The sequence below is a fragment of the Pithys albifrons genome, chromosome 11, assembly GCF_047495875.1.
Source record: "Pithys albifrons albifrons isolate INPA30051 chromosome 11, PitAlb_v1, whole genome shotgun sequence".
NCBI classification, from domain to species: Eukaryota; Metazoa; Chordata; class Aves; order Passeriformes; family Thamnophilidae; genus Pithys; species Pithys albifrons.
Genome location: NC_092468.1, coordinates 7,761,456 through 7,787,837, shown reverse-complemented (window position 1 = coordinate 7,787,837; position 26,382 = coordinate 7,761,456). Strand labels below are relative to the sequence as shown.

At 40.6% G+C, this 26,382-nt stretch overlaps 1 protein-coding gene across 3 annotated transcripts in view; it reads right to left on the bottom strand.

Annotated features, from left to right (window-relative positions):
* The window catches only part of PXYLP1 (2-phosphoxylose phosphatase 1), a 47,863-nt gene that overhangs the window by 12,083 nt on the left and 9,398 nt on the right, over positions 1 to 26,382 (bottom strand). For 2 of the 3 annotated variants that reach the window (XM_071566540.1, XM_071566541.1), the window contains exons 2-3: positions 20,820 to 20,951; positions 722 to 883 (exon numbers count right to left, since the gene is read on the bottom strand). In XM_071566540.1, the coding sequence (XP_071422641.1) occupies positions 722 to 883; positions 20,820 to 20,898 (241 nt within the window). In that variant the 5' untranslated portion in view covers positions 20,899 to 20,951. Of the gene's footprint in view, positions 1 to 721; positions 884 to 20,819; positions 20,952 to 21,048; positions 21,069 to 26,382 lie in introns of those variants that run through there. The other variant, XM_071566542.1, reaches the window with a different exon arrangement.

The following is a 26,382-nucleotide window of genomic DNA, read 5'->3' as shown; positions in this document are numbered from 1 at the left end:
AGATTTCACTTCAAATTGCAAGATCAGTTACACAACACTGAGTTTCTTAGCACATCTCCACAGTACATCTAAAGTCCAACAACAACACAAGACATTATTCAAGCAGTGAACTCTGCCAACATAATAAGGTTATTCCACTTTTATAAAGCTTCTCTCCCAGACCCCATCATAATGATGGATTTTGCAGTGTGTCTAATCTGGAGCTTTTTGACATACTAGTTTGTAATTTATTTTATATGCATTAGTGGGATATGCTAATGAGGGAATTATTTCAGACTCACTTGCTGCTGCAGCCGCTATTGGGGAAAGAATGCAAATATGCCTTCTAACTGACCATGTCTAATGGTTTGGAATTCCTAAATTAATTACTTCTGCGGGTTTTTTTTTACTCGAATTCCAAATCAAATATTTGCAATGCATCACACTTGTAATCAGAATTACAATTCAAATATTAAATAGCTATACCTCCCCTAACCCTTTCCATTTTTGGCCTATAGCTGACCCTTGGCTGGAGACAGAAACACTTCCAAAAATCACGACAAAGACAGGATATAAAGGAAGGAAGGAAGAACAACATATTTTGAATGATCTAAGGTAATTCAGCAGGCGTTTGCTGTACTTCTCCAAGCACCAAAGAACTGACCATACACAAAGTTATCATTTCCAGTGACAGCACACAGAAATAAGCAACTAAACTGTGGTTTGCACCCCCAAAGCTTACCTTCCATGCTGCGTTCAGCAATGGTGGGAATATTGCAGTAAACACGAGCTTCGTAAACAGGGTCTATGGCAGGAGGCTCCGTCAGCAAATCAGGCATTATTCTCTTTCGGCTCTTAGGATTCAACCCATCTTCCCTCACGGGGTTCACTGGGATCAAATGTACTGAGAGACACAAAACATACACCATACACCTTTAGGAGGGTTTAAGGACATAAAGGACTATGACTTTTTAAAGTTGTTTTTAAGTAATTAAGCACAAAGACTGTGGTTTCCATGAGAGGATGTCTCTCAGTCGTATACAGCTTTGTTGTGATTTTCTTCCTGATTTACATAGCCCAGAAGGGCTCTTTGGCACAGTCAATGCTTGGCCAAGACTTCAGAATAGACCTGGACATAGAACAATGTTGTCTTTTATACTCTTCTTGAAGCTCCTTTTTCTGTCAGTCTCTGATGAAGCCCTAAGAGCATGAATTGGAGAAGAAGGGCCACAATAGGCCCAGCTGTTTCTCATAATTTTATTTTAAAAACTGACATTGAAGACATCAGCAAAAGACACAGCACAGTTATGATGATGGTAGTGCAAACCATTGGGAATACAAAGTAGTCAAGATTGAAGGAGCTGGATTATTCATCATTTTCCTCACTAATCTCTGCCCTGATTTTGTTACCTTGCCAGCATTAAATAGACTGGCTTACCAAAAAAAAAAAAAGCACACAAATTATATTTCTTGAAACATAACTCAGACTACCCAAAGGATGTGAAACACAAAGAAATACAGTTAATGCTTACACACAGTGGGGGAACTAAAATACCAACACTAAGTCTTCTAACACATAGAATTCAGCTGAAGCATATCTGAATTCAAGGCCACAGTTGTAATGCCAATGTACTTTACCCTGCCTTGATGTGAAAGCATTGGTTAATTTATGAGCCTTACAATACTACACATGTAATAACAAATGCCCATATTGATTTTTTTCAATTAGTGTTTTCTGGGATTTTAATCAGAAATTTTAGAGGTGAAAATGAGGAAAAAAAGTGTTAGTATTCTTACGCCATTAGTATTCTAATGGTGAGAGGGGGAAAAAAAAGAAAAGAAAAAAGAAAGAAAAAAAGGTAAGAGAACAAATTTCAAAGCAGAACTTTACTAATTCTTCTGGGTCAGTACCTCTGTTCCATCTTGACTCCCAGTTCCAATTTTAGAGGTGAATTTGTTCCACAATGGAGAGTTGTACAGAGCAAGAAAAACCAATGAAGTCAGCAAACCAAAGTGAAACACACAGATTTTAGGAGCACGTAGCCAGTAATACATCACAGACTCTTCATTCTTACACCACAATACACTACACTTCAGATATTTTTGTGGTTACTTTTCCCTGCCAAAACCAGAACCCAAGCATTTTCCATAGCCTTGCTAGTGCTGTTGACAAGGCCAATAAGCCACAAAGTGCAGCGATTTCAAACTTTTGATTAAGTTGTTCCAGATTTTGCATAAAACTGTGCTTGATGAGAATATTAAGCTGTAATTTTAACTTTGGCCACTTAAACTGCAGAGCTCAAGCTGCTATTCCAGCATTTATCTACCAGAGTTGTTTTTTTAACTTGAAGAGGGGCTTGCAGCAAATTTGTATTTGGGGTATAAATCTGAAACCCAAGAATGCATTACAACAGTTGCTGGACGCAGCAAACAGCACTACAAGTGATAGTTGTTGTCTGAAGACTATAAATGACAAAATACAATACTACTACCACCCTGTTCATGTCCAGGTACCTCAGAGAGGGACCAAGAGATAAAGGAGCTTCTAACTTTAAATCCAGAGGTTCAAGGGGGAACTGGACTAGAAGCTCTTCCAAAGGTCCCTTCCAACACAAACTACTCTATGAATCAACCTAAATGACTCAAATTGTTTGTAGGTTTGACAAAAATAATTTTCAAGGTGGTAAAAAAAATTCCAGGCACCTAAGTAAGTGCAAATAAGCACTGCCATAACAGGCAGCATTTACTTTTGGCATACTTGAAAAAAAAACATATTGGGAGAAAATGACAATAATAAAACCAAATAAACTACCTATGCAATTACCTGTATTCTCTACTTAATACATTAAATAGAAGAAGACAAAAGTATATGAACTTGGCACCAGTCTAGGCAGTCTACTGGAAATTTCCACTGAACGTGCACACATGAAAATAGCAAGAATTTCAGAATGGAGGGAAGGGGGAGGACAGTGGAGGAGAATGATGACACATGACCAAGGAGAGATGAATTCTAGTTGGAGAGCTGCCTTCTCTTTGCTCAGCACGGTGACCCTGAAGATCCCACCCAGCAAAGCTGGTCCTCCCTGCCTCTTGTTAAAGCCCCTCAGAGGCTGGAACAACCCTGTAGTTTCAGTGCTTTGGGATGAGGCCCCCAAGTAACACAGCCCCTCTTTGCATTTCTGTCTGTTCCAAATAACAGAGGGGATCTCTGTAACAGCAGCTAAACTCTTGTTTCTCAGGTGTTTCCTCATCTTCTGCCATTGTCTGGACACTGTTAGTGCCTCACGTATTTCTGATGTTTCCTCCCGTCTCCCTCCCTTCTCATTTCAAGTACGTGGCCTTCATGCTCCCTTGCTGTCATTTATCCCACTTCCTGGCTCTTAAGTCCTTCTTTGCACACCTCATCCTCTCCAGCTCCCTATGCACAGAAGGCTCAATTTGTTCCCTCATTTTTGCCCTCCTTATACCACATAGAGCAGTTATCTAAAGCTCTTTGAAGAGCTGACTGTCTCCCTGTATCCAAGTATTTCATTACTGAAAATCCTCCTCTGCAGTGCCAAACCCACCTCTGTCTCCCAAGTGGATTTTCTGGTCCACATGTAACGAGCAAACCTACAAACAGTATTGGATTGACACAGCTGAGATAGGAAAAGGGGAAAAATAAACAAAAACAAATTTTAAAAAGCCCCTCATATAAAGTTGAAGTAATCTTTTTTTCCCAAACTCAATTCTACTCTTCCAGCTGTAAATCATTACAAGATCAGAATTCTGTTACACAGTTTTCACATCACTTTTTATAGCTTAGCACTATTTTATATGACTTGCTCTTTTAGTTTACAGGAACATGCACTTGTCCATGACAGAAGTCTGCCAACGTGTACATAGTCATACTTAAATCTATGACTGCGAGAGCTTTTGAACAGGATTTTTCCAGTGCTGTGATTTTCAAAGCTCATGTTTTACTATGACAGGAATACAACGTAAACCAGAAATGGAACAGATGATTTTGATATTCATTTCCCACAGCCAGAGCAGTTAATAAAATAGATCTGAAACATATTTCATAATCTAACTGGAAGCTTTGCCAACACTGAAACTATAAAGAATATGTACATATTATTACAGAGGTAGTTTGACAACAAAAAGTGAAAGACAATATATTTTATTTCCCAATATTCATAAACTTATTTTTTTAAATAAAGGAGCTGCATGAAAACTACTTTGAAATAGTAATGTTAAAAAATTTATTTCTAGGAAAAAAAAGTAAAAGGTTACAGAAACAATAAAATTAAAGAAACCTCAATGCAACTCTACCTACTGTTCCACCAATGTAAAATTGTTTGAAACATGAAGTGAAACTAAACACATGGGCTGGTATCAGACAAAAGTAAGACCTGATTGAACAGTTACACAGCAGCTTCTGTCCTGTAAGAGACAGAGGGGCACTGGTCACATGGAATTACAGCTAAATACTGCCATAGAACGATTCCTTCAAGAATTCTTGCAACTCCAAATTGAGATTTTATTTTAAATCAACAAAATTCGTAAGAAATAAAATCCAAACTCTCATATTAAGTACAATTAAACCAAATACCTACGGCAATTTTTATTTTAAATCACACCACAGAACCTGAGGACCAAATTTTAAAATTAAAATTAATCCAATGTCATCTCCAACATTACTATGTTCAGCTTTATTCCCAGTGTACCTTAATTATGACCTATTTAAAGGGCAAAAAGTTAATTTTCCTGACTTTCACACTCCCCCCCACTAAGTCCTGAATGCCACAAAATATACCAAAGAAGACAGAGATTAGATAAGTAGTTTCCAAGCGAGAGACAATCACTCAGAAGTGCTTTCAGTGGAACAGCTGTAACAATTCCTACATAGCAACTAATCCCCTTTGGAAGAATGTCAAGTTTACCAAATCAGCTCTTGTGTCCCAGAGCCCATAAAGGAGCCAGTCTGATACACATTAGGGCTACAAAACTAACATGAATTTGACAGAATTGAGCACAGCAGAAAACCAAATGCAATGCAAAGTGCACTTCATATAGAAGAAACACCAAAATAAACACCAAATCACTTCGTTATCAAATTCTCTCTCTCCTGCAGTCCTACTTTCAGCTTGAGAAAGAAAAGGTTGCACCACTGTTTACCAACAAGAAAAAGACTTATCCATGAAAAAAATCACTAGCATTTACCTAAAACCAGAAAGATGCACAACAAAACCAGCTTCCATTGCTGTTTTGCCTTGTAGCTCCAACCAGCCTGAGAAGCAGCAGCCATGTTAGTCTCAATTTTCTGACTGAACAGACCTGAAGTTTTCATCTTTTATAAAACAGAAGGTTCTTTCAGCCCCACGCAAACATACTATTTAAAACAGTCCAACAGAAATGCAGCCACACAGATGAAGTGGAAAAAAACACAGCAACCTCACTGTAGGTAACCTTAGGCTGATGGGTCAAGAAAAGCAAATGCGCATGTCAGAGAGTACAAAAAGTTATTTATCCACTGCCACCTTTGCCCCACCCCCTTTCTGCTCCTACCAGGGCACTAACAAGGCTGCCTAGCATAGAGCACAACACTTGGGCTTCTGAAAGTCTGGTGATGAATATGGACTTCATAGATTCCTAGAATCACTAAGCTGGAAAAGGCCTCTAAGATGAAGCCCAGCCGTTAACTCAACACCACCATGTTCTCCACTAAAACACGTCCCCAGGTGCCACATCCACAGAATCTTCCTCACAGCCAAGCGAAACCTCCCCTGGCAAAACTTAAGGGAATTTCCTCTTGTCCTGTCTCTTGATAGCTGGGAGAAGAGACCAACCCCCACCTGGTACAATCTCTTTTCAGGTAGCTGAAGAGAGATAAGGTCCCTCTGAGCCTCCTTTTCTCCAGGTTAAACACCCCCAGCTCCCAATTGCTCCTCTAGTTGCTCCCTCCCTGAAAACAGTGGAAGTGAGAAAAGGAGAAGTGTAGGGAAGAGCAACGAGAAAGAAGCACGAATGCTTCAAAACAACTGAGATGAGGTGGAAAAGGTAAAGATGTGTGCAGCAAGAAAAACAATCTGGCAAAAGGAGATAAGGCACACGTGGGCTGAAGCGCACACAGTGCGACACCGAAGGGACACGTTGCCAGTTGGGAGGAGCAGCAGCCCAAGCATAGCATTGCCAGAGCTCTGACATCCTGCCAGGCTGGGGCTGATCCCACAGGCTGATCCGTCTCCCCAGGTCTCATCCCTGCTGTCCCACATTCCCTGTGCCTGAGCAGCAGGTCCCCACGGTCAGTTTTAGTGCTCTGCTTTGGATCAAAAACACATTTGGACATCAATGAAGTCCCATGTGCCTGTGTGACACACAATCCACCTTTCTCATTTTCTTCTTTTGTACAGCTAAATAAAGGCTTTGACAGTCTCAGAGGTAAGATCCCTAATAACAGTGAGGACCTTCATCCATAATGCATAACACCACAGTCACTAATGTGTTGCATTTGAATGCTGAATAATCACCAAAAAAAACTTATTAGCCTCACACTGGTCAAACTATCAAGTACCATTAAGAAAAATAACAATAAAAATATTTTAAAAGGTTTTCTAAGCCTGTGAACATAAGCTACTAACCTTCAGATTTTATACTTACATAAAATATAAATGGAGCTACTAAATACTGACTTTTAAATTTTCACTGGTTTTTATTTATTAACAACATGTAACTTAATTAAAAACACCCTCCAGCAATTTTTCTTTTAAATTAAACCTCTTTCCTACAGAGCCTCATAAAATTTTTTTCTTAATATAAAATCTGTCCATGCTGAACTTAGGAAGAAGTGACAGTCCCCAGTGTCTTTGCAGTCTCTATCCCTTAACCATCCATGTCTGAACCTTCTCCTTTAAGAACATCTCTCCTTCGCCAGGCAGGGGAACACATCCTTCCCTTTTCTCCCCTTCTGCTGTCTGTCCTGTCTGTTGTGGAGCAAGTGGGGCAGGGGGCCCTCAAGCACAGATTTATTCTCCACAGGCAGCTCCCTGTGCAGCCACAGCCCTTTCTACTGCAGAGCAGGCTCTGAGCTTCAAGGTTTTCTTCCCACAGTGCTGCTAAATTCTCTGAGCACGACTACAAAGCAAAAAAGAGTAAAGGGAGCCGTGGTGGGGGTGGGTAACAGAAGGAAAAACAGTGGGGGGCAGAGAGACACACACACACCTAAATTTAACCTAGAAAAGCAACAACAAAATACTCTGCCTTGACAAACTTCTGACAAGATAAAGAAGGTTCCTTGGAGTGTAGTTTCTCCACAATAGTTCAACCTAACAATTGTGTGCGTTTCCCGGTGACAGAGGTACAGCCTTCAGCTTGCAGCTGCACCAGGGCAAGCACTTCCCTCCTGACACACTTGAAATGTTACCAACCCAAAGCTCTGAAAATGGATCATTCAAATACAAATTCATCAAACTCAGTACAGAAGTGGGCAGGAACTTCCAACTCCACAGCGTCCACTGAGCAGTCAAATGTGAGCAAACACAAAACAGAGACTACAGATCCCTTATTCTGAATTTCCAACAGTTTGCAAACATTCAGCACTAGTGGTGAGTTATGGACTGAGACATGTCCAGGCACATATACCTATTTGACCTATTCAATTTCTGGATTGCTGCTGCTGTTCTTCCTTCTATAAGGGAGATAATAATAATTTAGAGACTTTTCAAGGAGCCTGTTATTTACAGCACCATCCTCTTGCCAGCACCTTATGTGTCAAGTTCTAGGACAGTCTTTCAAACACATTAACAAAGAATATTTAAGTGTAGTAGCCAAGTTGCAGATATCATTGAATAAATATTCTTTTCAAGCCAGTGCTTCTAATCAAAAGTGCTGAAAAACACTTGCTACGGCAGCCTTGAATACCTGCATTTCATACTGCAGAGCCAGAGTGCTGCCATAGCCTTTAGCACAGCATATTTTGACACCAGAAGTTAAAGCCCAATAGAATAGTTCTATTGATCCTAGCAAGCAAACATAAACACAGTCCCTTTCTACAGCTAAAGCAGAAGACCATGATGAATCCTGCAGCACACTCATGAAACAGAACATCATATCTTGAATTCTTACATATAAACTTTAACCTGACAAAACAAATCCATTATATTCATAAAGCTGGTGAGATGGGTGGATGGGAAGGGTGTTCATTTTGGTGCACCAGTCTTTGTAGGGTAAGTTTCTGCATTACTTCGGTCAATATTAGAAAAACGCTGCTTTTAAATTCTAATAAGTGCTATGTTTATATTTCCTCATACATCTTAAACTACACGTTCTGTTTCAATCTTACAACACAGAAGTTCCAGTCTCATTTCTTCCCTCAATTACTTCTTGTGATTTAATAAAGGCAAGAGGTGGCTCTCCCTTTCCTTTTACCCTTATAGACTCCTGAAGCACCAGGTCCCTTGCTGTCCCTCCTCATATGGAGGATCCAGCTACAGTCAGTCTTCACCCTGAAACATGCTGGAGATGGGAGCTGGGCAGCCAAGATAAAGATCCACCCTCCTCCAACTGGAGAAACACTCATGGGCAATTTGAATTCAGATTTAGGACAAACAGATATTCTTCACAGACAAAGAGAGAACTTCAGCAGAAAAGCATTCTGCAGTAGCAGCCCCAGAGCAGCAGAACCCAGAGGAGAGCCCGCAGGTTCCACATGGCGCTCTGCAGTGAGCACACGGCTGCTGAGCCAACATTCCTCAGCTCCAGCATTATCATCATCAAACTGCTAGAAAACATCAGCCCATGCCACATTTGCTGTCAAGAAATACTTAGAAATAAAGGCATCTCATCTGTCTTGTAAAGACTGTCAAGGACAACGTTAGAGGAAAAATCACAGCAGGCAACACAATTAAGTAGCAGCTACAGCTGCTCACTATTATTCAGCTCTCAGTGAAACAAATAAACAATAAAACAAATGCTCTCTTTTGGTTTCCCTGCTATTGTTTAATTTGTAATCCGAAGAAAACCACCTGTCCAAGGCTGAGATGGACATAGCATAGAATCATACAATATTGTGAGCTGGAAGGGACCCACAAGGATCATCATGTCCAACTCTTATGTGAATGGCCTGTATGGGGTTTGAATCCACAACCTGGGCACTATTGGCACCACCCTCTAATAAACTGAGCTAATCTCAGAGTACACCTACTGGAAATAAGAAATCTAAAGGAATGTTACCAAAAGTTTTCCAATATTTTTTCCTACTTCCTTAATCTTGGATTAATTTTTTTTTCCAATTACTTCTCTTTACTACTGGGCAATTTCTCCCCTACAAGTCTGAGCCACTTTTAACTATTTAAGGAACTAAAAATGCTGTTTCTCTGTTTGAAGTGCAGGAAATACAGTTTTTTGATGTATCCTGTATACACAGGTTTACTGACAGAAAATGGAAACTGAGGGAGGATAGGAGGTTGCAGATGTACCTCAGATAATCTAGTGGAAGACAGATCTGGCTGAGGGGGAACGAGTGCAAGCACTAAAGTATTTAGGTTTTAATGTGCATGTTTTGAGGAAAATCACATTTATTAGGATACAAGGGAAAAAAACAAGGACTTCACAATGCTCTCCTGCCATGCACAAGCAAAATGGAACTCTACACACATGTCCCAGTATGAGCTTTCTCACCACAGTCCCTTCTTTCTCCCCAGAACAATCATAATTTGATTGTAGTTACAACCTGTAAGTGCATCTTACCTTTACTAATATTTATTGATGTGAATTTCTCACATGAAATGCAATCAAAAGCTTATTCTTCAGTTTAATGCTAGCTGAATTTTCAGCCTTCATGGTTTTCAGATCTCTACAGTTTTCCATTGGAGATGCAAATTTCTCTATGGACAACTGAGAACTACTATAAGTCAGCTGTATTTCTTAGCCGTTTTTCACAGACTTGGACAGAAATAGATAAACTTCCATTTGTGTCCAGGAATGGGGTATGGGTATTTGTCTGCCTATTTTCTGGCAGTTGTGAACTTCTTTAAAGCTTTTCCTCACTTTGGGGCAATTGCCTTGCCCACAGAGCCATAGCTTTCAGATAGTGACCCAGGGCCTTAATCCACAAGACTCAGGGAAAAAGGCCAGATTCCCTTGTCTGTGTTTGCACTTTAAAAGATAAATACAGCAACTACACACAATCACCATGTCTGTAGCTTACCAGCTTTAAAAAACTCACACCAGTATTGCAGAGAACAAGTTTCCTATTTCCAGCTGCATTAGCTGCATGCTTTGCTGATTTTTTTACAAGGTCCCAACTGGACTTACACAGGGAAAATAAATACGTTAAGAAAATCCTTTTTGCACCAAACACATGACAGGCCTTGTACTATTGTGTTTGAGACCCAATTTAAACAGATACATTAAATTATACAATGGGTGCTTGCATTTATTAAGTCCAGATGTGGCTCTGAAAAGAGCTTTATAGTTTTAAAGGTTCTCCCCCACTGTTTTTCACTGGACAATTCAGAAGGGCATATGGCACTGCTTAAACAGCTTCCAGGATTTTCAGCCTGAGAGCAGTAACACAGCAATGCTGACTGCAAATCTGAGCCTTTTCAAGCTCAAGAGATGACAATCATTTTCCACTTCTCTTCCCAAGGTAAAAATTACTCTCTGTATTTTATCCTATTTTCTACTACCCTGAAATTTTACAATATTCACCATGGAGAAGTTTTGTACTTTCATCAAATAAATATGTTACTTTCTTTAAAATAAATATATATATACATAGTAGAGCTTTTCCTTTCCAGCTTGTCACTAATTACCTCACTGCTTGGCTCTGCAGTCAGTCTGAAGGAGCTGGGGGAGGTTCCTACTAGACATCGAGACAAGCAGACAGATTTCCTGCTCCATAAACACATCACTCAAGTCAGATCTTGCTCATGCTCCTGGTTATTTAGGGACAAGCTTCAAAAAAAGCCCCATGACTGCTGATGCTGAGGGAGTCATGTTGGTGCCTTGCCCATCACAGGCTCAGTGTGGTTCACAAATGAGAAGGGTAACAAACACCATAAACCACAACAGTCTGAATGAAGGCTCTCCCACTGCTGTGTCCACAGAGCTGTCATGTCTCCCCAGGCTGTGAAGTGACTTCAGCTATATCAAATCAGTGTCCTGGGGGCCACCAACCAAGGCTTCAATACACAAAGGCTAAATAGGTGTCTGATAAAGTAAATACAGCAGATCCAGCCATTGCTACTATCTACAAGATTCATGAGAACTACAGTAAGGGCTTAAAGCTGTCCTGCTTCTGTCTACACAACTCAGCAACTGCTAAATGAACTAATCCAGCTGAATTGTCCTGGAACAGATTTTCAAAACAGCTTTTATCAGCTGTGTTCAGAAACTGTTGGCAACTCTTCCCATTGCCACAGTATTGTCTCAAAATAAAAATCAACATGAAAAGGTAGCTGCTGTATACTGATATATACTGAATGCCATGGCCATCCTTTGCTGGGGGGCTGGGGACCTTTGGTTTTTCTCTTTTTTCTTTCTTTGGTTTTTCCTTTTGTTCTGTATGGGGTTTTTTTGCTCCTGTATGAGTCTCACACACACTAGAGTGGGAAGCTGTGCAGCAGTGATTGCAACATGACTGAAAAAAAGATGCTTGGCGGATTTCATATGTGAACTGAACACCAACAGAGCGGCCAAGTACACTGAGTGTTCAGCATAGCGGAAGAAAACATGGCAAAAAGTATTTTCTCAGGAACATGGACTACAAATCCTCTGGCTTCAGTGATCCTTTCATTTACAGCAGCTGAGAATGCTCCATACAGTAGAGTTCAAGACAGTTCAACAGTTGCTCCTGTTCTGTTTCCCAACAATCTGTTGTTCCACGCGGGCTCTCTGCAGCTGAAACCATCAAGCTCCCTACTCTCACTCTGCATGGAATTCACTAAGCTCTCACTCCTCAACTGGATCTGAAGGGGAAGTCTGCACTACTGTTTTCTATCATCCTAGATAAAACAGATTTTCACCCTTTGAAAGACCAAATAATAGGAGCATAAAGACATCTACAGCTTCAGGTGCATGTCATTGCCTCTATTCCTTAGGGTTCTCCTGAGATAGCATCCCAAAATACTCAGAATGTCTTTTGACATTCAAGCCAACTATTACTAGGGCGTGTACCAGAATATCCTGCTATTGAAATAGAAATCACAAAATACATAGGTAAAACAATTCAATGAAAGGACTTAAAAGCACACCTCTGCTCTGTCCACCACATCTTTACAACTGTTTGCCCCTCTGGTGTCAAAATACCAAGTCAGCAGCTTTTGGGGCTGCAACAGACTACACCTGCTCCCTGGGAAAGACATCTTCCTGTCACCTCTACTGAGCTGCTTCCTGCACCTCTCAGCAGTATCTCTGCTGCACACCTGGGTCAGAGGCAGTGATCTCTCTCTGTCTCTCAAAGGCAGGGAAACCCACCCTGTCTACAGCTCAGCCACAGCCACCGTGAAGGCACAGGGCACAAACTGTTTAATATGTTAATGTCATCAGTCAGACACAATCCACAGACATCTGGCACTTCTCTATAGCAGTGTCCTTCCAAGATAAAAAGCCTTACAAATTCAAATCAATATTTTCAGTACTGCATTAAATTAGCACTTCTCTGTTTCACATCTAATCCCAACTGTTTTCTGTCCACAAACTGACCTGCTCAGGGAAGTGATCTCAACACCATATGCCACTGCCTACCCAAGCCAAGCCAGCTCACTTGTTTGTCCTTGTCCAGAAAACTGTATGGATTTGCTAGCAGCAAATCCTGAAACAACATATTTAATACAGTGGAACCTGACAGATTTTTGTGCTGAGGAAGCCTGTCATGGCAGACCTAGCCATTAATCTCAGAAATTCAAAACAGTATTGTCTGGATCAGAGAATTATTGGTATCTTTAGGACTCTTGCCATAAAACAGCTTAGGGCAAGACGGTGAATCTTATTTCTTCAGTCAGTATTAATGTGCGTAGTTGGTAAACCCAAAATTACACCACATAGGTTTCCAGCTTTTTTAATCCAACCATCTCACAAAAATCATAGAGGGAGATCACTTCCACTTTCCAAGACTTCATATTGCACTGGAGCAAGTCCACAAAAGCCCTAGTCTCTTCAGCACTAACTACTTAGATCCTGCTTCATTCAAACTAAACCACAATGCCATTTAGTATGTGCAAGCACTGCTTTTCTCTCAGTGAGTGAGGTTGGAAAAGTTAAAGGGAAGTAACTTTAGGAACAGCAACAACTCATTCATATATATAAATATATATATATATATATAAATATATATATACGTATATAAAGACAATTAAAAACTGCCTGTAGGCATTAAAAGCTTCAAAATCAGTACAGTTTAAGAAACCTTATTAATCACAGAAACTCCATAAGCCCAAGAACACATAATTTTTTTCAAAAATCTTCACAAACTATGAGACACTTTGGATTGAGTCAGTCACTCTATTGTCTCGGCAAGGAAAGCTCAGCAAAAGGAGATAAAGAACAAAACTGCCTGAATGATAACTCACAAGAGAAAAATTAAAAGAACTTAGAAGAAACATGAACAACAACTATGTGAAGAATATTAAGCATCTCTGTTTCAGATACACACAGGCAAACTAGCACATCCATAAACCCGATGGTTTTCAACTCAATTTGCAGTAGCACAGCAGGGATTAAGGCAGGCACAAAGAACAGATCAGAAAAACAAACCTATCATCAAAAAAAGTTTAAGTAGTCCTCTATTGAAGACTGCACATGGCCTAGAAACAGGGCAAACGTGACTGCATTTTAACCACTGACGTTAAGGTAGTTTTTTTCCTGGTACTGTCCAGTTGAAACTGCTCACTGAGCAAGGAGGGAAAGGAAATTTGGGTCAAAACATCCTCTGATGAAGATGTAGAACACAAATTGCAAACAAAGGACAGCAAATGATTAATGTATGATGAATCCATTTGCAATCAACAGATGGTTGTCCTAAAAGCTTTGATAAAAGTGAAGTAAGAGGGATAAAGGTAATAAACTGTGAATTGATCGTGAATTCTCAGAAAACTGGTCTAACACCAGAGTGGTCAACAAAAGATTAACAAAGAACTCATTCTAGAACAAAGCAGGTTGATACGGTTGTCTCTACCTTCTTAGCACAAGACATCCGGGTTTTCTTTTTATGTCATCACCTCGAACATGAAACAAGGGAAGGCAGCCCTACAGCAAAGCCCATCTCCCAAAGAGCCCTGGCAGTTGTGGGGACTGGACCCTACACTGAAATCTGCTCTCCTGAAAACCCCAGGCAAGGGCTAGAATGCAAATCCCACACAGAGGGTCCAAGTTCTTGTGAGAATTGAGGCTTACCCTGAGATTAGCTCAGCTGGTTAAACTTGGTTGTAATAATGCCAAAGTCATGGGTTCAATCCCCTATGTGGGCCATTGACTTAAGAGTTGGACTCGATGATCCTTGTGGGCCCCTTCCAACTCAGAATAGTCTGTGATTCTGATTAATGTTGTGCAGATTCACCTGCCTGAACTAACCCTGAATCAGCAAACATTTATAAAGAACATTAACAGCTGCACATTAGTAAGAAAACTCTCTGCTTTTTCTACAAACAAAATAGGGTGAATTTTTGAATTTCAAAACAATGTTTCAGTTGTTAAAACAAAGTTTAGCTCAGTATACAACTAATGCACAGAAAAAAACCAGGAGCAATTTTTTGGCTTAAAAAAGAGACAAAGGTGCCATTTCAAAACACGCCTGCAGTGACCTGGAAGGCAGCCTGACTCAGCATTAGGGAGCTGTAAAAAACAAAGGGCAGAGAAGGTTTAAGGAAAAAATAGAATTTGGTGAAACATAAGTAAATAAATCACCTGACTTACTGCTACAGAATCAACCATACAGTAGCCTTCAGACATGTGCTTTAAGAGTTCATATTTAATTCTGCTTAAATACAGTTCAACTAACTGTCATGGATGAAGTCAGAGTATATATTTAACGAAGAATTATGAAATTCTGTAGCTGACATGTAACTTCTACCACTCAAAACCTGTCTCAAGTAACTTAACCTGACCTGTATTAAAAGATATTTTTAAATGATTGCTGTATTTTTGTGGAATAAAGTAACACTGTCCCATAGTATCATTTCCATGTACTCATCATGTTTCCTCTCCCTTCAAGGGTTCATTTCTGGACTGGTACATTATATAACCAGTTTTGAGAATCACAAAAAGTGATCTAAATCCAGTTACAACATAAAAAAACATCTTTAACAAAAATCTCTATATTTACAGTTAGGTCTTTTCATTCACTACTAAAATGTACAAAGCCCTGGATATGTTATTTATGGGTCGTTTTTCCCTTTAATCTTAAATTCAGATTAAATTAGTACTTTCAAAAAACCCAGAGAGAATTCTCATGAGTGGAAAATCTGCCATTCTTATGAGCTTGAAGGCAAAATTCATGAAGGGAGATATCTGGTCTCCATTTAATTTTGCATGCTGGTAACACATGACAAAAATAAGTTCTCTACATCAAGAATTCTAAAACTGTGGCTTTTTAAATATAGTATATGCCAAAATGCAATACTTTTTTTTCTTCCTATAAAGAAATTACATTTTTGACGTGCAAAACATGAGTCACTGTTTCTTGGTATGGAATAGCCAAGAGATGGTAAGGAATGCACCATAGAGAAATGATAAGGGTATGTATCCTACCTAAAAACAACCAGGAGGTTACATTCTTGTTTTACTGAATACCCTGGGGTTTCCCCCCTGCTTTCCCCTTCTCCTTCAGAAATTAAGTTCTGAAAAACCCAACTCACACAGCTTTTCCCCAAACTTCACATCTGCCTCACACCTCCAGGCAGAGATGGTGGGATAGTGATGGCTGCAGAGTACCACAGCTACAGCTTCCTGGGCTGTGCGAGCACATCCTGCTTTGCAAAAGGAAAGGCTAAGCAGGGATGCTGCACCCCCTCAGCTTCCACCTCTCTTCCCACCCCCAAGTCCCTGTGAGTGACTGGCTGGACCACCTGAGCACCCACCGCCCCACGGGTTGTGTCACAATAGGGGCTGAAGGAAGCTATGGTGAGGATACCAGGCTAAGCCCCAAACACTTCAGGGTTGCATGTGGTGCCCACACCATCCTTATAAAATAAGAGCTGCCTGCAGCACTCAAGCCAATAAAATAAAACAAAACTTTACTACTTTTCCAAGTGGAGAATCCCAATTTCTGTTTCCAATGACTCATCTTTAAAACCAAAACCTCCAGTGCAAAATCAGATGACAGAAAGTAGAGGGAAATTATTACTGGAACAGCAAATGTCATTTCCAGACATTCTGAAACACCAACACCCCAGTCTGCGCCATCAAGAAAGTATTTTAAAAAATCTTCCAAAAAACACAGTTTGCACAGGAACTAGCACCCTACTGGGACAGAGGCTGAACATCCTTAAAAGCATTTGCCTTTCTAGAGTTTCCCTCTACTGCTGATCAGGTCCGGGTTTCACACTGTACAAAGTGTTAACAGCCAAACTGAATTTGAGGGCACATCTGGCCCCAGTCTTCTGCTTCAAAGTCCAGGCCACACTATTATACTAAGGATGCACAGAACTGTTAAAGCTTGTATGTTTTCAGTAAGTATAAACTTCTTTTTTAAAAGTCCTCTATGTGCCTACTAGAAATAGTAACCACATCTGGCAAAACTATGAAATAGGTATTATTCAAGTAAGCTTCCAAATGTGTCTCAGATGTGTTTCTCCTATCACCCACAAGATATGTTCAGAAACAAAAGCCCGATGCATTATTTATCTAAAGACACATAGCTTGAAAACAGTAGGACTTCTTGAAGAAAGTTCTCTTATCCTACTGCTCCAAGTGGAATTCACAGGGAGGCAGCCAGCAGCTCGGGCAGGCAAGCCTGGCACCCGGGGCAGTGGGATGCAGCATCTGAAAAGACCATACACAGCCACTGTGCCTTTTGCTCCTGTACAAGGACATCCAGAGCAGAACTGGCCAAGTGCCCCATTGCCCAGAACAAACAGGACAGAGGAGTCTGGCAGGCAGGAAGGTGTCTTATGGGATCCAGAGCAACTACAACACCTGGAAGAATGACTATTACAGTTTAGAAAGAGTCCTTTCTCCAACTACGCAGTGAAGTGCTCATAGGTCTCTTCTCAGGATAAGGAGATGAAGATTCAGTTGGCATTTGATCCAGCAAATCAAGCCAAAACACAGTGTGTGACAAATGTGACCCCACTGCTCCACAGAGCTGCCTGCTGCACCCCTGGTACACGGCTCTGCAGACACAAAGCAGCTCCTGATCTGGATCCGTGCCAACCACTCCACCTCCATCCACTGCAAATGCTGGTGGGAGAAAAGACTTCTAGCACTCAGAGCTGTTGTTTGCTGTCAAGAAAGACTTCGAGGAAAACTTGCTCAGTGATTTATCCTGTAAGGTAAACTGTTAGCATGCATGTGAAGCACCAGCCTTGTGGTGAAAACACAGCACAGGAAATCAGACTAGTTTAGACCAGAACTCAAACCACAATAGAAGAGAAAGAGACCAAGAGCAAACGAACATCAAAACAGAGGGCACAGTTTTCTTTTAATCCTGGGTCCCTACCCAGCCTACCAATACTGCAGATTCTGAGGTCTGATACTGGTTGTTTTCCCCTGTGTTTTTCTCCTTTTGTCTAAACTGGAGATGTGACAACTACTAGCTCTGAAACAATTGCCTCAGGGGTTTGTCTTACAAGAAGGACAGACTTACATTAGGACTGCTAGCACAACACCCATCACCTCCACTTCATCGTGGCTGTAGAAATTGCTGCTCATAAAGCAGTTCCAGACCCTTCACAGCACAGTCTATTAAAGTAAACCAGCATCCTTTTCTGCTTGACTGGGTGGCAAACTGCTGCAAGCAATTCCTGAACCCTCACAGCTCAAGCATGGGTCAGACTGAGACCTTGTCAGGCATCCCAGTGAGGGCTGTCTGTAATACTGAGTCAGAACGTATGGAAAAATCAGCTGAACTTGGCCTTTGCTACTACCTTCACTTCAGAGTCAGCACAAGTCTGGCTTCAAATTGCCACAGTTCCACATGTGGACAAGAGGGATAAAATATCAAGTATTCACAGGAGTTATGCTCTGCCCGAAAGCAGAAGGGTGAAAAAGGAAGATACACACCATTTGTATGATTATACATTTAGTGTTACTCTTTCACTTCTATAAACAAATTTATCACAGAAAGGAGGAGACACTATTTCAACATTACAAACTTAGAAAAGCAGCAGTGTGTTTTGAAATTACTAACCCTCCTCCACAAAGCTGTGCACTGCTTGCTAACAGAGAAGCACAATCTCACAACACCATAAAACATCCATTTCCACTCCAAATGCTTCAGGAGGTAACTCTCTTCAAACAAAACAAAACAAAGTAGATCAGTGGCTTGGACAATTTCCTGAGTCTAAATGTATAAATGTCCATTTTCATTCCATGAACACAAATTATATTATCACAGAATCATTTATGTTGGAAAAGAGCTCTAAGATCATCAGCTCCAACTGTTAACCAAGCACCACTAAACCATGTCCCCCAGTGAACATCTACATATCTCTTAATTCCCTCAGGGATGGTGACTCCACCTGAGCAGTCTGTTCCAATGCATTACAACCCTTTCAGAGAAGGCATTTTTCTTAATATCCAATCTAAACATCCACTGGCACAACTTGAGACTATTTCCTCTAGTCCTACCACTTGTTACTCAGGATGAGAGACTGACCCCCAACCCGCACAACTTGTTTTTGGGTAGTTGTAGAGAGTGATAATCTTGCCCTGAGTCTCTATGCTCCAGGCTAAACACCCCCAGCTCCCTCAGCTGCTCCTCATCACACTTGTGCTCCAGACCTTTCCCCAGCTCTGTTGCACCTCCCTGGACTCTCTGGAGCACCTCAGTGTCTGTCTTGTGAGGGGCCTGCAGCAGGATGCTCTGCCTAAGCAGGGGTAAAACACACCAAACTTTACCCTATTTGTAAAAGTTATCAGTGGTGGTTGGAGAAGGGGCAGTCACACTGCTTTTGGTGTTGAAGAATGCTGAGACCAGCCTGACCCAACAATCCCAAAGTTAAACATTATGAGGATCTGAAAAACAGTATTTCCTGACAGAAACCAGCACTGGTGATGAAGAAAGCAACAAGTGATAGCACTGATAACTTAGCTAAAGCTGTTGAGCTTACAGGTTGCTCAGCTGACACAGCCAGCCTAAAAGTATATGGTGATAGAAGAGAGTTTTTTTATTTGCTGTGGAAATGGTCTTTCTTCCAAATTTGAACAAATTGCTCTACAACTTGAAGCTGGTAGAAGTTAAAATACCAGACTACCTGTGTGTTTTGGCTCCTGCTAGACTGCATTGCCATTCTCACTATGGAAAAGTTTCTCTATCAGTGTTGGTATTGGCACTGAGCTTCATGATGGTTGTTTGCAGTAGCTTATGTGCTCTTTAAAGCACCCCTCAAATATCTTTATCTCCTGGAATTCCTCTTCACAAATGTCATGTTCTAATTAAGCAGAAAATAATTTCCTCTTTAGATGAAATATGAGTCACTCTCCTCATCTCTAAATAAAACTCATTTTAGTTAACAATTCAGTTTCATGTTTCAGCTGCAGTTCCTCTAGGACCTTCACCCTATGCACAATTCATAATCAACCCTACAACATCAAGGGGAGAGCCATAAAGAGCCTAATGGGCAAAACAATCTGCAATGACACTCACTGGCTTGTGCCCACAGGAGGCTGAAAAAGTCACAGGTCCCTCTCTTACAAGCAGATGAGTTTAAACACGCAAAAATAGTAGCAGAAAACCACAATATTTCTTTCATCTTCTCTCTCCCTTTCTTCTAAGTTGTCTATCATATGCAAAAGACACATTCTAAACCTAAAACAATCTTTTGTGTTTTGGGTGTTTTTTACACTACGGAATAAAAAGCACAGCCCAGAAGGATTGTGCTTATTAAAACACGATGCAAGATGACAACAACGACAAAGAATGTTATCCTAACCTATGGATATGCATTTTTCCTTGCCCTCTCACAGCAGCTAATTACATTGCTGTGTATTAACACAGACCAGATTTACACAAAACATGGCTTTGCCTAGCAAACGTTATCTCTGAGGAAGGAGGTGATAATCAGTGAGATGGCACAATGCTCATTTGTCACCTACCCTGGCCTGCCTTCAGCACCACCCTCCTGCTTAGTCATCAGGACATGAGGCACCTCTGCACTGACCCATGATTAACTGATCTGAAGCACAACATAATTTATCTTTTCTTAAACAAACTAACCACTTGTGATGAGCCAATTGAACTATTTCAGGTTTCCTAATGTGAGGGCACAAATAAGGAAAAGTTCCAACACTCAACCTTCACAGCAGTTTCCTCAATCCTGTCTGGTCTGATGCAACGTAAAATAGGAATTGCAGCAGTTTTTACTCAAAGGAATTGCTGCAGTTTTTACTCAAATGTGGTCTGTCTACTTTCGTGGAAAGATTCAATCACATTCAATTACTTAATTGTACTGCAAAATGCAACTTTTTTTATTTTTTATAAGATAGCTTGGTTTGAAGTCTCGAGACTGCATAGATTCCTCTAAGACACATAAAACTGTTTTCTTTATTCGTTTTGAAAACAAACAAACAAAACCCCTTAAAAACAAAAACAACAACCACCCCAAATATTTAAAGACAGAAAGAATGCTTAAACAACATGTAATTATGGTCGGTTTTAACCACACCTATAGATGTAGAAACCAAAAGGGGAGGACACTTACAGAACTGCAGACTGAGGCTCAGGAAGGCCAACAAGGCTGCCAAGGCCAGCAAGAACAGAAAACGGTTTCGGAAAAGCATTATTATTCCTTCTGTTTTCTCTTCATGGTTTCATCTTCATATATCAATGGTTCCTGCAAACAACAAGACATTGGCAAATGTATTTCAGATGTGGAAGCATCAGCTACAGCACAGAAAATTCAAAGGTTTGTTTCAAGAGTGCCAAGTTACTTTTCAAAGGCAAGCACACCAGGCAATCCAAATCAGCAACAACAGTATGGATAAGTTGCCTTCACTCTACTTATAATATTAACTGTATTTCCACATGACAGAACTTAGCATTAAATTAAAAAACTGCCATTTACCATAAAATTTTCTCCTGCTAACACAGGCTTAATACTCACAGTCAAAATTCTTATTTAAGAGAATAGAGTAAGAAAAACTGTCAAGTAAGAAAACACCACTACACAGAAAATAGAACAGTAATGAAACTTCAGAACTCAAATAACTCATTGCAAAAGTGAAAACACAAAAAGCCCCAAGTCCTCTCCTGAAAACATCCAAACAAGAAGCATGCACTGTTAGGAAAAAACCACTTTTCCTTGCAAAATGACATTCCAAAGTGCCCAGAATTTGCTGAAGTGCTCTGTTTTCACAGATGTACATATTCCTTTGGAAAATGGCTCTATATAAGGGATGAGGGGGGGTTGTTCTCCTACATGCTGGGTTTTTTTTTTTAAACAACCAGATGCTCTTATGTGCAGGAGATGCCTCTTCCTAGCACTGACAGCATATTGCAGGAAATTGGTTTAGTCTTGAAAGAAATCTTCCGAGATTCCCAGATCCTTTGAACTGAGCTCTGTTTATCACAGAACATTCAAACATGTTGACAGAAAATAACTTTTTTATCCCCACCAATGTTTCTTTTTGTCCCAGCACTTATTTCCTCACAGAAAGAGACTTCCCTTCCTTCTTTCCTGCTTTTGAGAATGGTAAGGCTTACACATATATGTAATTAATACATATTTGCTTACCAAAACTCTTCTGCACTCCAAAAAACTAACCATCCTATTAAGATTTTAATCTCTGAGCGCTGATAAAAATGACAGTCTCAAAATTATGATTTTCTCACCCACTCTCCAATTAATTTTCTTACTAGCATTTGAAAATGTCTTGGGAATCTCTGAAATTTTATCTACTGCGGTTGGTCTTGAAAAGAGCTGTGGGATCTATGATGTGGCCCAAGGGGACTTTCACAGTACAAAGCAATGGGACCCAAGAGCACCACTGGTGATCTTACAGAAGCGAAGGCAGGAGGGCTTGCAGTAAGTGAAATCCATTATTCATGTACATTTTGCAGGATTGAGGTCTTTCCATATCATTTTACTTGGAGAGCTACCTTTACAGCTTTTGGAAACGGTAGAAAAATGGAAAGATCTGGAGATTCTGAGAAGCAAAAAACCAGAGTCATTATAGTATTTTTCCCAAATGCCAACAGCACCATAAATGGCATGTGCAAGCAGTAATAAAAATAAAGTTAAGAAAAAAGAGAGAGAGAGAGAATGATTTTAACAGTCTCAGTTTCACAAAAGCATAGCTCATCCTGGAAATCTTAGTGGAAGGTATGCAGAAACAAAACTGAACTACAGCACTGCAACTCAACAAAGCTGTGAAGGGTAGAAAGTAAAAGGATTAGTGTATACGAAACACCAGGAGAGAATAAAGCAGTTCAACCAAACAGATGGAAGAACAGAAGGGGAACCACAGGAAAAAGCAAAAATAGACTTAGCAGGGACGAGAAGGTAAAATCTATTAAAAAGCTCTCAGGAACAAGAGGTCTTCTGCACAGTCTACACTCATTAATAATGTTTGTGCATAAAATAAAACTGCCACAAAAAAGAGAAAATTGCAAGACTGGAAAATAGGAGATCATACACATCTCATAATAGCAAAATGTTTTACAGAATAAGCTTAATTAGCTTTAAGCCTTAATTGCAAGATCAGAAGTTTTAAAACAGAGTCTGAAATGCATCATTCAAGAAATTATAAACAAGGTGGAAAGATTTTTCTTTTAAATACACTTTGGCTTGCTAACAAATTAAAAGTTGCTGTGTTGCAACTTATGAGAAATAGGAACAGCTCCTGTTGAGTAGTTTTTAATTAAAAGCCTGTCAATACAATTTTCATCAGATCCTTCTTGGCAACAAGCTGCTGGGAATCAGGTAAAGGTTTGTGAGCCTGAGTGCTGCAGCCTCTGTCCCTGTCGGCACACAGGGTGCTCCCAGGGAAAAGCAGCACCTGGCTAACACATAGGAAATGAAGGAATTACAATAAATATTGTGAGCATTCACTGAAGTGAGCATTTGTAAGATAAAAAAAAATAAAATGAAGCTGGGGAGTGGAAAAATTAAAGCAAACCAACCTTATCTTCCCACAAACCTGTTTTGACATGCAAATGAAATTAAAAAAAAAAAAACAAACCTCGGCAAACTACGTTTGGGGTCTTCAGGATGCACTTCCACATAGCAAGAGGCTGCACCACTGCAGAGCATCTGCTGCTAAGGGGACATTGAGGTCATGTTGATCTTTATCTATTTACTGTTCACACAGGCCAGAGTGCAGGTCCTGCCCCACCTCAGCATCTCCACGCTGTGAGCTCCCAGCACCCAAAGGTCAATTCTACCACCAGCTGACAGCACCACCTGGAGAGTCCCCAGGAACCACCCTTGCCTCTGTGCCCGAGGCACAGGGAAGTCCTGACTGCGTCTCCAGGACAGCAAACACCTCACTGCTGCAGAGGTGGAACTCGGTGCTGAGAACAGCAGTGCCCTGGCAGCAGCTCCTGATGTGTGCCCAAAATACAGTGATTTATGCTCATCCCGGAGACAGGGACATTTAGATTGGATTTTAGGGAAAATTTCTTTACAGAAAGGTCTGCCAAGCATTGGAACAGGCTGCCCAGGGCAGTGGTGGAGTCACCATTCCTGGAGAGATTTAACAGACCTGTAGATGTAGTGCCTCGGGACAGGGTTTGGTGGTGGGCTTGGTGGTGCTGGGGGAACAGTTGGACTTGGTGATTTTAAAGGTCTTTTACAGCCTAAGCAATTCTACAATTCTGTTTGTATGAATGCTGGACTTGATGAAAATGAGGTACAGAACTCCAAACATTCCAGTGACACTAATTATAAGTGTGCCACACTTAAGCAGTCTAGATATTCATAAGGATAGTCATTAATAAGGCATCCAATATCGAAATGAAGATAGGTAAAAGGCTACTTCTGAGTCACCTTTTGCAGCATACCTACCTACCCACACAATTTAGCTTTTTTTTATACATGATCCAAAACCTCAGCTCATCAAAACATGCCAGAATGACTCATCACATCTAGAGCACCCTCAGCTCTTACCTAATCTCACACATGTGCTAGTGCAAGGTGCTAAGCTGCTGCATGCTCACATAAAGGTAGAAACAGCCTTATGCTTGAAGGCCAGGCCAGGGAGTCAGGAGACCAGGCCATGTCCCTGGAGAAGTCAGTAACTCCCTGGGAATGCTGGGAGAGCAGCATGTCTGCCCGGAGCCGGGACAAGGCAGAGCAGCTGCCAGCACTAACCTACTTTCTGTGCAGCACTCGTGGGGCACTGCCAGGCAGTGCTTCACACACAACCCCCCTGGCAACCCCTCCTGCTGAGCAAAATATAGAGAAGGCATTTTTTGCAGAGCTGACTAGCTAAACTATTTCTTTTGATTATTTTAAGTCAGGCCCTGAAAATAACTTGACATCAATGCTTCCAAAGGGCCTGTGAGGTTGGACGTGACATTAAACCACCACTGCCAAACTTCTGTGCCAATTGACTGATACTGTTACATCCTCTAAATCACCATCTATAATACAAACCTACTCTCCAGCATAAAGCATAAGCACAGAATTATACTGACTCACTATGACAGCTCAAATGAATCTACTTGATTAAAATAGCATGTCTCCATAAATAATCAATAGTACTCCTCAAAGTCTGCCTCAATAAAATTACTGGATTTATCTGATGTGGTATATCAAAATGACATTGTCTACTGAACACAAGTGAGCAAATGTGGTCACAATGGAACAGCAAAGAGAAATGGTGACTTTGCCCTAGAAAGCAGGTAGTGCCAGTCTGTACCTAACTATAGACCTAAGACAGAGGTATATTTTGCAGCAAAAGCTTATAGACAGCAGGAGGGAGGAAAAAAAAGGCAACATAAGGTCAATTTGGACTAACATTCACAGGTAGTTTTAGAAAAGGCCATGGAATAAGTGGGCCAGAGACCAACTTACTAGTCTGATGCCGCTTCTCTGCAGAAGAGAGTTTTTAATTATAATATCTTTTCATCTTTCATTTTTCATCTACATCTGTAGGCTTATTTTCTGACAAAACCTGTTTTGAAGACATCTGAAATGAAGGTGAAAGCTCCTGATACATATAAATTTCTGCCTTGGTTTTCATTTTAACTAGTGATGTTCCACCAGTTGTTCCCCAGCCATTGCTCAGCAGCCATCCAAGCAGTACGTTTTTTATCCACATGTCCAGCACCCAGACAACTGCAGACAGTGAGGAACCTCATACTTTTCAACTGGCAACTGCAGAAAATAGTTGTGTCAGTAAGTGGCACAAGCCAAACCTTTTCTTTAGTGCTTCAAGGGATTTGCATTTTTTCCTGCAGGAATGAAAAACAGTGGCTGGAATTTTCTGGTCATGACCAAATCGACCAGTGCTATAAAGGTCAGTGGCATGTACCAGGCAGAGAGGAAATGGGAACACTCGGCAGGAACCAATTCTCTGGTCAGCACAACCTGCTCAGCTACTCATGCTTGTAATTGTCACAGTGAGGAAACACTCCCAACCCACCCCCCCAGCCGACTGTAACAGCAGCACTTTAAACTGGACAGGGACCCCTGCAGCACTGCAGGTGCATCACAAAGAACACAGTCAGCAAAAGCGATATTGTTAATCACAGTTCTTCATTTTCCCACTGCAAAGGAACAAGCAGTCGTTCTTTTTAAAAACAGTGCTTATGAAAAATAGGTCACAACACTCAGTGCAAAAAAGCATTTTTCTAAGCAGTAAAACCAGCTCATAATTGAAAATATTAAATAAAACCTGCTCAGTAATGTTACTCCTGTTAGCCCGCTCCATGACTGAAGTTGGAAGTCAGTAACCACAGGACACACAAAAGTCAATTGAAAGTACAAACAGATCAGCAGCCTCATTAAAAAGAAAAACAAAAAACAAACCAAACAACTAAACAATATAAGTGAAGATAAGGAAAGCTGTGGTAAAAAAAAGGCAACATGTACCACTCCACAGTAACTAGGTGCAGAAACAGTAGAAGCAGTGCCTGTCCAACAGAGCGTGTCTACATGTTGATATGTAAATAGTAAAAGCTACTTATTTATTTTTTAATTACTTAACATTTGAGCAGCAAGTATCTGATTAGAAGCAGAAAAGAACAGCTATGTTGCTGAAGTATAATATGTTTTAGCACATTAAAATGTCTGCATCTAATTTTCTCCTATTCCAAGTTTT